At 42.3% G+C, this 12151-nt stretch overlaps 1 protein-coding gene across 1 annotated transcript in view; it reads right to left on the reverse strand.

Moving 5' to 3' along the window:
• Positions 1-12151, reverse strand: part of cntn1a (contactin 1a) — an 89131-nt gene continuing 76980 nt past the window's right edge. Inside the window, exons 17-25 of the mRNA XM_033635354.2 lie at positions 10759-10920; positions 10290-10439; positions 9616-9686; positions 7196-7430; positions 6055-6158; positions 5316-5505; positions 5099-5211; positions 4833-4989; positions 1-1801 (exon numbers count right to left, since the gene is read on the reverse strand). Coding sequence (XP_033491245.2) covers positions 1725-1801; positions 4833-4989; positions 5099-5211; positions 5316-5505; positions 6055-6158; positions 7196-7430; positions 9616-9686; positions 10290-10439; positions 10759-10920 — 1259 coding nt within the window. The 3' untranslated portion in view covers positions 1-1724. The remainder of the gene's footprint in view (positions 1802-4832; positions 4990-5098; positions 5212-5315; positions 5506-6054; positions 6159-7195; positions 7431-9615; positions 9687-10289; positions 10440-10758; positions 10921-12151) is intronic.

Consider the following 12151-nt stretch of genomic DNA (forward strand, 5'->3'; position numbering starts at 1 on the left):
TTTGTGGTGGATGTTGATATATTAGTCACAATGTAGAAGCACGGCCAGCATCAGTCACACAGGAAATGAATCGGGAGGAATTCAAAACGCAGCATTTCTTCCTCCATTTGAGGGAAATAAACTTTGAAACTGTCCAACTAGAGGTGGGTCATGACATACAAATATAATAATCATAAACAAATAAAACAACAAGTTGATAATGTTTATATATCTCTGATAACATGTTAATAAAAAGACAAAAATAACGCAGTGGAAACAACGTCACGAGCTTCTGAAGGGCTCTTACGCGGACACGGATGGCTTTGCTTACCTTCTGTTTTTACCAGATAATGAGAAATGAAATAATTACTGTTATCGGAGCTAGGCAAGTTGTCTTATTAGAAAATATAAAGTAGCCACAGATGAATCATACATTGCACAATTATTGGAGGGCATGAGCGTCGCTACCGTTCACTATAACTGTTAATAGTGACTCTCACACAAAGCCATAAACGAGAGAGATGAAAACACAAAATAAAATGCCAACATTCTTTACAAGCACCAGCTGGTACCACTGAGGTCCTAATGATACAGTCAAAACAAAAAGGGTTTTTTTTAGTTTCAGTTTAGTTCAACAATGACCCAGATGTTGTGGCAAAGACTTGATCACTGCACAGTTGTACAAATATAATGGCAAGCAATCAAAATAACCACGGGCACATGTTGTTTGCTGCAGTTCTGCATCTGAAACTGCATGTCTGATATGTTGTTCAGTTCACTTCCTGCTCCTGTGGTTTGCTTTACATTCAGCTTTGCACGTAGGGATCCATGTGTCGAAACTCACTTTTGAACCATTTCAAACTTTCCATGTTTACAATGTCAACATGCACACAATTTGAAATTGTTTTTTCTATCAATAGAGCTCATGTTATGATTTGTGAATAAGCACTGATTGCAGCTCAAACCAATCTATTTTTTCTTCAAATAACATCCATAGTATATTAGATAGCAAAACAATATCAATTATTGGATATATTATTTCAGCATGACATAAATTGCTCTTTCCTCTATGATGTTTGTTAATAAAAAAATCAAGTATGAAAGGATGAGATTTGCTTTGACTGTATCTCTGTAACAAAGGGTGTGCTTCTGTTTTAAAAAGAAAAGTAGAAGAAAATGCCACTGAACTGCAAGTAAAGAAAGACATAAAGACATTTTTATAAACTCATACACTTATCCTTCACAGCTACTTGTTTACCTTAAACTATGGAATGCACTGTAGGATAGATTTTCCAAAATATCAGATCAAACGAAGCCCACGTTTCTGAACAAACAGCGTCTTTATCTATATAAGAAAGGTCGGCTTCATGATGTAAAAAGACTTGACAGCCAAACCTAAAGTGTTGTCTTCACACTTTCAGTCATGATCCATTTTAAAACAAGTTATTGTGAAAGATAAGTGCAGTCGTTTATATAAGGCATATTTAAAAAGTTGACAGAACTCCTTTGACACTCCTCCAAAGAGGCTTTTGTGGATAAATAAAGGATGTCTTTGTCCATTTTCCAATTTTTCCATTTCTGTGTCTATTTCCACAAACATATCCCAGAGGGGAAGAGTTGGAATATGACATCCCAGGTTTTACGGGGTGGAACCAAAAGATTGTGGAAAGAGTCCCAAAGTCCTTTTAGGCGTCAACCATTAAGAGTCTCCTTCACGGGAAGTGAAGACAAAGATGGCGCTACATTCAGAGGTTCAGGCAGAGGAGAGCCACCAGGAGCAGGGAGAGTACACCGAGAGACGGGGCGGACACCACACCTCCACCTGAGAGACACACAGAGATGAAGGTATGTCAGTTTTTGCTTAAACTACAATTACCGCTTCATGGTTGTATGACTCTGCACTTACAGTTTACATCCATGTCTGTGAAAACATGGATGCTTCACACACATCCTCCCTTCGGCAGCACAGAAGATCTATACAATCAGAACAGTTTCAAGATGGCCACCCAAGATTAGCGTCACCAATTCAGTATCTGACCGAACGTTTCTTCTTCTGTTCCTGAGATATGACACTGAATAATGGCTAGAAAAGTGTTTTATGCAGAATATTATGATGGCACAGTGAAGTTGACCTTTGACCCTTTGGGTATAAAATGTCATCACTTCATCAACATATTGTATTAGACATGTGTGTGAAATTTTGTCACAATTAGCACATTAATTATTGCATTACGGCCACAGTGAGGTCACAGTGACCTTGACCTTTGACCAACAAATTGTGATCAGTTCATTCTTGACTCCAAGTGGACAGCTGAACCAACTTTGAGGAAACTCCCTCAAGGCCTTCTTGAAATATCGCGTCCACACAAATGAAACAGTTGAGGTCACAGTGACCTTGACCTTTGACCACCAAATTGTCATTGATTAATTCTTGAATCCAAGTGGACTTTTGTGCCATATTTGAAGAAATTCCCTCTAGGCCTTCTTGAGATATTGCGTCCACAAGAATGAAACAGATGAGGTCACAGTGACCTTGATCTTTGACCACCAAAATTGAATCAATTCATCATTGAGTCAAAGTGGATGGTTGTACCAAATTTAAGGAAACTCCCTTTAGCTCTTCTTGAGATATGGCATCCACGAGAATAAAATAGACAAGGTCACAGTGACCTTGACCTCCAACCTTTGACCACCAAAATCTCATAAATTTATCATTGAGTCCAAGTGGACATTTGCGCCAAATTTGAAGAAATTCCCTCCAGGCGTTCTTGAGGTATTCTTTATTATGGACGGATGGACGGACAAGCTGAAAACATAATGCCTCCGGCTACAGCTATTGCCAGCACAGAGACATGAGAACATCTGAACTGACAGTCAAATTTGCTGCTGACTTGAGAAACAAATCTATACGTCCCTCGAGTGTCCGGCTCTCATCCATCAAACTAAAGACCATGTTTGGTGTGCGTAGTGTGATATTGTGCCCCATGTGTGCGGAGATCACCTTAAATGCCCCTCCATTTGTCAATGCCCTGCATTTGAAATCCCCCCACGGCTTAAATTCCCGGCTCTGTGAAATCAAGCTGTCAGGTGGGTCTGGACTCTACGATAAGGGATAAAGAAAACCACAGGAGGGGTTTCCTCTACTCATCAAGATCAATTACAGAGGCTTAAGGCCTTCTCTACCCAGTCAGCCTACCTGTCAGTCCATCAGCCAGTGAGGGGATCGAGTCAGGGGGCTATCAAGGCTTTAGTCATGGACCGTAAAGTTTCCCATCTTAGCCCTCCAATCTAAGGTATGAAACCTGAAGTGACAGCTCTGCTCCAGCCTGCAGAAACCCTCTAGCTGTGACAAATGATAACCTACCGCCAACTCTGAACCTTGTATAATCTCACTAGCAAATGGCAGGCCAGAAACGAACAGTCACAGCGTGTTGCCTCAGCACTATGGATTTAAAATTAGATATATAAAGGCTTTCTTAATTTTTGTTCCACTGATGTGAAACTAAACCTGGGTGAAGACAGAGTGCAGCAGTGTTTTATCACAAGAGATTCCTCACACTCACTCAGTTTGATGTAAGTGTTCATCTAACATAACAATTTAAAGGAAGCCTCGTTCTTTCAAATTAGTAAGTTGTAAAGTGTCAACTGCTTTTCTGCCACCCATCTGTTAACATCTCTCAACTTACCAGCTCTTTTCTCATAATAAGGTGTGGCTATGGAAACATAAATAACACACACATCACATATCTAGCTAATAACTCTCTTACTGACATACAAATGTGAATGTTTGAAATAAAATACAACAGAAATATTAAGGAAAAAGGTTTCAACTTTTATGCAATAATACTGACCGCAATTTACAACCTCAATGAGGACACTCAGTAGTTTTGTAGTTTTGAATGTGAAAGTCTTTCCCATTCTTTCTTGATAAACAACTTCAGTTGCTCAACAATCCGGGATCTCTGTTGTCGTATTTTGAGCTTCATAATGTGGAACACATTTTTATTAGCAGACAGGTCTGGACTGCAGGCAGGCGAGTCTTGTACCCACACTCTTTTACTACGAAGCTGCATTGTTGTAACACGTGCACAACGTCTGGATGGCAGCATATCTTGCTACAAAATCTGTGTGTGCCTTTCAGCATTCATGGTGTCTTCGCAGATGTGCACGTTATCAATGCCATGGGCACAAACACTTCTCTACTCCAAACCATCACACATGCTGGTTTTTGACTTTACTTTGAACTGTGGTAACAAACTGGATGGTCCTTTTCCCCTTTAGCCCAGAGGACACACTGTCAGTTATTTCCGAAAACAATCTGAAACGTGGCCTCGTCAGACCACAGCACACTTTTTCACTTTGTGTTAGTCCATCTCAGATCAGCTCGGGCTCAGAGAAGTCGGCTGCATCTCTGCATGTTATCGTCATAATTAGTAATATTCTTTATACGATCATCTTGGTTTTTAATGCAGTGTTGCCTGAGGGGTCAACGTGGGTCTGTGCAGGGATTTCTACAAATTTTTGATTTTTTTTTTGATAATTTTAAGGAGTTTCGATGGTGAAATCTCTAAATTTCTTGCTATCGTCCCTCGAGAAACATTGTTTTTAAACTGTTGGACTATTTGCCCACGCATTTTTTCACAAAAAGGTGAACCCCATGCCATACTTGCTTGTAAGTGACTGAGCCTTTCAAGGATGCCCCTTTCATATCGGGTCATGATACCATCACTTGTTACCAATCAACCCATTTACCTGCAGAATTTTCAGGTGTTTTCTGAGAAACAAGGATCACAAAAGTTAATCACTGCATTGCATTACTCAGAATTGTGAATGAAGGGGAGTCTGTCTGTTACCTGTGATGTCGATTTTTGCCACAGCCCCGTCTCCCCCCTCTGTGTGCGCCCGCACCTCCACCACATAGTTCCCATCTGTGGGCATGGGGAGGTCTATGTACCGCCTACTGGTTGTGTACAGAGTGCCTGTGGAGTGGCCCTGCTGCCTGTACAGCACCTAGGTATACACACATACAAGTTATAAGACATGGAAGGTGCCTCGCAGCTGCCGTTTCACTTCAGAGACATTATAACCTGTGTAAAAGTAAATGTAGAAGTGTACTCACTCTGTAACCATCTATCGACGCCTCATTAGCGAGTGGTTCCACATGTTCCCAGGCAATATTTATTACATGGCCCTTTAACTTTTTACCAATAATTTTGGGAGGTTGACTTGGAGCTGTTAAACAGAAAAACAGTTATGAATAACAATCACATTAAAATGGCACGTACTCTGTCAGATCACTGCTCATCAATACTGAACTGATTTAAAGCTCAACATACGGGCTTTCTTGGTGTGGATGTGGAGGTGATCGCTGGGCGGCCCATATCCTGCAGAGTTGTAGCCCCGGATCTCTATAATGTAGTGGGAGTTGGGCTTCATACCCTCCAGCCTGGTGTGGTTCTCCCTGCCAGGAACCACCACCCTCTGGGCCCCTCCCTCGCTGTCTTCTTGATTCCTCCAGTACTTCACCTAAGACATCAAGGGACAGAGGTGAGATGACTGGGATCCAGCACTGGCGTGGTGTACATACCTTGCTTTCACAGCACTTAAAAGGACTGGTTTATTTTAATTTGAAAAAACATCTGTTCAGTCACTGTCTGGCGCTGAATGAGGTAACACAATGGTGACTGAGACTGCTGCCCACTGATGATAGAGTTACAATATTCATATACTTGCAGTGTTGAGGGTGACAGTCGCTAACAAATGCTGTGTGAAGTTGCTGCAATACAGACTGAACATTTCCTTCTGCTGCAGCTTCACATTAAAAGCATTTAGGTAATGAAAGACCAGTGACTACAGGTGTCGCCAAATTAACCAGGACCTCAACTGACACTTGGACAGATTTTGACTCTGCTGCGATTGTTTCCAGCCATGGAGTGTCTAAATACAGTAGTTTAAACCAAGTTATAAAGCCACATTTTTAGCTATTACATGACTCAAGCCAGAGTACGTCTCACACATACAGTAGCTAAGATTTTTTTTTTTTACCAGGATGCCTCAGTAAAATTTTCCACTGACCTGGTATCCATCTATATTTCTCTGTGCCAGCGGCAGCCACGACACAGTGGCTTCTGTGGCAGACAGAGCTCTGCCGTCAACACTTACAGGAGCTTCAGATGGAGCTGAGGAGAGACACAGAGCACAGTTTGGTAAAAAGGTCACAGGTTTCAAGGACAAGTTTTTCAGGGGCGATCCTGACATTGCAATGTAGCATATTTTATATGTATGAATATATTTACATGCTAATGGCTCCATTACCCTGACCATAAACTTTCTGGCATTTCCTTATCTGTTTCTTTTGGCCATAGAAACGCCATTTCTCTTTTAGTGGTGCTCAAGCATCATTTTAGAAATGTGAATTAATCACTGTAAGGAGCGAGTGAAGAGACAGAAATCTCTCTTGGCCCACATCCCTTCACTGGGCCATCGGACACTTTTCCGTGACTTATTGGCCACTTACGTGGTGTGTGTGCTCTGTCCCTGCCAGGAAACTGTCCCCGAATGTTAAATTGCCGTGCTGGGCCTCGAACCAACGACACATCACATACTGTCATTGTGTTGCACACAGAAACAAACACAAGAAAAACAATACGGCACAAGCACACAAATGGTCACACCCCGGCGGAGGCAGAGCACATTCGCAGGCTTAGCTATAAAATCATAGACACTCAAACAGCAAGCGTTCCCAAAGTGGGTTACCAAGGCAACGGGGCATCTCTGTAACCCATCATGTCTGGGTTGCCAGTGGTTATCTCAACTGTCTGTCAGTGGAAGTTAATAACTAGGCTAAATGCTTTGCATCCTTGGGCGAATTATCAGCTTTCTGGTTCATGCTACATAGATCATGATAATCCCTCCACAAGGAAAGACGGAGAGAGGGGAAGATGGGTTCACTTTCAAGGGGTATTAAAATTCCTCACAACTATACATGAGAACTCCTATTAAATGAGTCCTACTCCATTGAGAAAGCCTGCCAGTGATAAGTAGCTGACACTGACAGATTGAAATAGCAGAGTGTTGGCATGTTGAAGAATTCCTCATTCTCTGTGACACTGAGAAAGCAGCACCGGGTTGATCTGTGACATCGTTTTGAGATCACTTTGGCAGTTTCCCCTTTTATGCTTCAGTGTTGAGAGCTGTGTATCTCCGCAGTGCTTACCATCCTGCGCTGAATAAATGGTGGCTGTTAGGCTGAAAGGTCCCTCTCCGATGCTGTTGAACGCTTTGACTTTGACGTGAAACTCTGTCGATGGAAGGATGGAGGGGTCTTTGTGGACATAGCGCTTGGCCTGAGGGTCAGGTACAGTCACCCTGCTCCACTCGTATCCTTCTTGTCGTTTGAAGGCCACGATGTAGCCAAAATTTTGCCCGTAGTAGTACTGAGGTTGTACTGGCTGATGACAGAAACATCAAATAGTTACTTTAATGTGGTAAATGCTTTATTCAATGCACCTATTAAGCTTATGTGTCCCCAGTGTGAAACTCATAATCCTGCCAGAGAGCATTATCCAATTACACATGCAATATATAGAGAAGGCTTATTCCACCAATCAAATTATGTTTAGACACCATTCAGTAACATGACTGCATTCTGTGAGTCATATACAAAGAGTCGTGACACTCTGTGGCTTCGTCCCTCTCAATCTGTCCTCACGCCTCATTTCCTTTTTTGGCACATGGCTTTACTCACACCATATATCCAGTAAGACGTGCCTGCATTAGGCGCTAACCTCTTAACACATCGCCTCATCCTCCAGCTACTTGGGAGCTGAAAGGCCATAACTCAGCCGAGCAAACGGCAATTTACCTGTGAGAGCTAATTCATCCACGGCTGCAGCGGGGAAATGGATAATGACTCAGTTCAGTCATTGATTTTTGGTGATAGTGAAAGTGATTGGTCAAAGTGCGACATTACCCAGCGCTGCTTCTTCAGTTCCAGCTTATGGTCTGTGGTGTGCTCGCCTCCAATTTGACAGATCTCTGCCATATATATTTGATCTGTTGATTGCCTTTAAAAGCAACTGGAAACTTGTCATGGGCTTGCTTTAAATCCATGGACCACTTTTTACCTGAAGTATCAAAATTATGGTCCTGAAAAAGTCAGTTTTGCCAAAATGTCAATCTTTATAAGTTGAAATAAATGCATCTGAGTCATGAGCACCTCACTGGAAATGGTGTACATTTTCCCTCTGTTTGTTATTATCAAAGTGGTGTCTGATTCTTTTATATAGTGGAGTGTATTTTTTTTATCCTGGGGACCATTTTGTAACTTTGTTTTGAATAGTGCTCTAAAATAAAGGTTATAATTATAATTCGAAATGGATTTTTTTCCCCCTCACTTAAAATTAGCTTAGTTAATTAAATGTTTGAGTTGACCTATAGTTTAGATTTTTTGAAGTTAGGCTTTATAAGGTAGTTATCCATAGTCAGTGTATTACCTACAGTAGATGTTTGCTGGCATGCCCACAGTTTGGGGAAGCAGCAGGAGTGCCAACACAGAAGCTAAGCAATGTACAGCTGTGGACGGGGGCAGCAACAAAACATGTTTTAGCAACCTAAATAAAGTCCTGCCAAAAAAAATCACTATGAGTTTACACTATGTGTTCCTGTGTTCAGGAATGTTAAATTAGTGTTTTTCTCAATGGAGTCCGGCTTTGACAGTGAACTGAAGTAGGCGTAACAGCTTCAGTTGCCTGTCAAAATCACTGTCTGACGGTAAGGTAAAGGTGGGAATATATTCTAAATATAGTGTAGACTTAAACTGATATTGATTTCTTTAGGTGTGACTTTTTTATGTGGCTAATAAGCTTGGGTGGTATCATGGTATTACAGTATACCAGAGTATTAAGTAATCCCCACGGTATCATTTTCTATATCGTCAAAAATACAGGCGATCCTCCTTCTATTAAAGTCATTTAATGTCGCATGCAGCACGTGCCACCAGAGGTCAGTCTCCAGTGTCTGCTGGTAGAACAGGCAGCTGAGCTAAAAGACAACGCGACTCCAAGTGGCGGAGGAATAACATGGGACTTGTTTGTTTTTGGTGCCCTTCCGGCACAGAGGACCGTAAACAGCTAGCCAACAACAACCAAGAGACAACTCAGGTTTATTTCGACCAAACCAGAGTTGGTAATTAGTGGAAGAGTGGACTAACTAACTGGATGAGTCACAGGGGTAACCAAGACAGTTTGGGGAAGTTTTATTTTGTTTCTGTTGAGTTTGAATGAAGTGCAAGTTAACGAGTCAGTTAAGCCAGACTCAACCGAGAGTGAGGTTTCAGGAAGGTATGAAAAATTAGATACCGCCTAGAGGATAAAATATGTTTTGGTGCTGACCAGCTGTCCATAGCAGCACATTGCTCTGCTTCCCTGTCAGACTCTAGCCTGCTTCTCCAAACTAGGGACGTGCTGACTGACATCTGTTGTATGTAACACACTGACTATGGCTAACCACCTCATATAATCTCACTTTAAAAGACTGAACTATCCCTTTAAGGTGAGATAACAGCATGTCTCCTTCCTGTGAGCTTTTACATATGACCCCTCTGACCCTTGTGTCCAGTGGGAAGTCCAGACCTACCGTCCATGTGATGGTCAGTTCTCTGCTCAACCCTCCACCGCCACCAACATCCGAGGGCGCCACCACAGGACCTACAATAAGACAGCAACAGCAGAACTCTGAGCCCACATGCTAAGAATCCACACAAACAAAGCCAACCCACACAGGCTGTAACCTACCCCTGGCAGCAGCACTGAAACATCCTTCCTCTGCAAACACAATATCAATGTCTCGACCTGTGCCAAATGCAACACCTTAATGTCAATGTGGGAACTCTGCCACTGACAGAGACAGAGAGGCAAAAGTTCCCTTGTTTTGCCTCGAGTCCCGCAGCTTGCTCTCAAATGATGATTATTTTTTTAAGAGAGGTAACTGTAGGCCTGTGATTTCCATTTTATAATTGAATTTCAGTGTACAGTTTCAGCAAAGTGCTCATTTGTAGAGGTTTGTGTGGTGAGTTTGGCAGCGTGCTTCTGCTGTAGGAAGTACGGACTGATGGGATTTGTGCTGACTCACTCCTACAGCGATACTTAACATAAGTAAACAGTGCTATAATAGAATGATGAAGAATAAATGTCAGAATGGAAAGCTGCACTGCATGACCACATTTCCACATGACCTTTAAAGTTATCCTGAGTCTTCCTACAGTAAGTCTATGTATTGAATGCGAGACCAAAGTCAGGACATGATCTTACTTGCTTCCAGGGTTTTTTCTTTAGGGGACGGGCTGCTTGGCTCTCCTGTCCCCAGAGTGCTGGATGCAATAACCCTGAACTCATATTCTACCCAGGGGAACAGATCCACCACTGTGGCCACCTCTGCATTCCCCTCTACGTCTGCAGGAGCTGGAGAAAAAAGCACAGATTGTATTAAATAAGGCCAAGAAATATGTTAAATCACAGCACAGCAGAGGTTTTGCTTTCCCACAATTTAACAAAAATATACCTAAAACAACAACAAAGTTCCAGTTTTGGAATACATTCCTATATTTTAAGTCTTTGAGGCATAACCAAATTATATTTTAGCCATCTTTAAGAGACATTAACCACCATGTAGGCCTACAGTATCACTACCTGCCATGACCCAAATTATTATAACACCATAGCCAGCTCATCATTAAAGCAGCAGTGTTTATTTGACCAATGAGTGTGCTGGAGTTCTCACATGTGGTGGCATTCTTCCAGACTTCCCCTGAGAAGGAGTCCCTGTACTGGATGGTATATTTGGAGATGGGGTTGTGGTTGTCTGCTCCGCGGCTCCACTGCAACGTCACGGTCTTGTCAGTTTTGTTCACCACTCGCACCCCACCTGGGGCACCGGGGGGACCTGGGGTAAAGGAGAGAATGAGAGACAACTTAAAAGTGTTGTTTGATGGATGATGAATACAAGAGTGGCCGTGCAGCCGTGTTGAGATTACTGACACTGTCCCTTAGCCTTCACCAGTTAAAATCCCCACAAGAGCCAACTTTGACTCGTCCCTCAGGCAGAAAGTGAGCGTCCTACTTGCCCACAAACTGCAGACAGAAAGAGGGTACAGTGTTACTGAAAGAGCTTTATCTTTATTCAAGCTCATGGGGAAATTCTCTGCCACAGTCCTCGGCCGTTTAACAACTTTATACTTCAACACCAGTCTCCAGCAAGACCACCGTTTGATGCATATGAAACACAGCACATCAAAGCCCCTACATTTCTCCCTTTTTAGTGTCTTCTTTAAAAGACATCAGCAAAGACTGATGGATTAAGGCATCAGAGCTTAAAGCCCATTGACATATATGAACTAAAGCTTAGGTGAAAGCTTTTGAATCCAGTGTTTCTCTTGGTCCTCCTGCTGCTCTCGATTCTTCCCCTGGAACATAAAAATGGCCTAATAGAAAACCCAGACTGTGTCAAGGTTAGCCTCCCAGCCCACAGCCTCAGAAATCAGCCAGGATTTACTTTTTCCAAGTCATGAATATGAGCTGAGACAAGTAAGGCGATTAGACAGCCAAAGCTGGACAGCCCTTAAGCTTCCTCTCTCCTCCACGAGTCAGGAGGGAAGGCAGAGCAGTGACATATCTACACTTTTTTATAATTCAATGTAAGGGATGAAATATTGTACAGATTTTAAATGTGTCATATGGATGCTTAGCACAATTTTTTCAAACTGCTTCAGTTGCCTTTGAATCTGCCCAATCTACAAAGTGCAAGTTGAGTGATTAGTCTGCCATCATGAAATAAAAATGTGGTTTCGTAGTTAAAATAAACCCCCTGCAAAACAGGTGTGTTGACATGACTATGCATAAGCGTTGGTTAGACTCAGGAGGACATATTGGTCTCCAGTGACTGGTCAGGGAAAAAAGAAATCAGTCAGAGTGGACGCAGTGTCAGACTGAACATTGAAACAGAGCTAGAAATCCTGTGTGATATCAGGCGGTGCTTTTCTACAAACTGGCATACTGTATCCCCAGAACCAAATTTAATAAAGTTTCTGAAGAGTTCTCCTAATTCACAGACAATGACATTAACGCAGCACATTTCAACACCGTTCCAGGCAGGACTGAAACATTACGCTACGAAA

This window comes from Epinephelus lanceolatus, chromosome 5 (genome assembly GCF_041903045.1).
Source record: "Epinephelus lanceolatus isolate andai-2023 chromosome 5, ASM4190304v1, whole genome shotgun sequence".
Taxonomy (NCBI): domain Eukaryota; kingdom Metazoa; phylum Chordata; class Actinopteri; order Perciformes; family Serranidae; genus Epinephelus; species Epinephelus lanceolatus.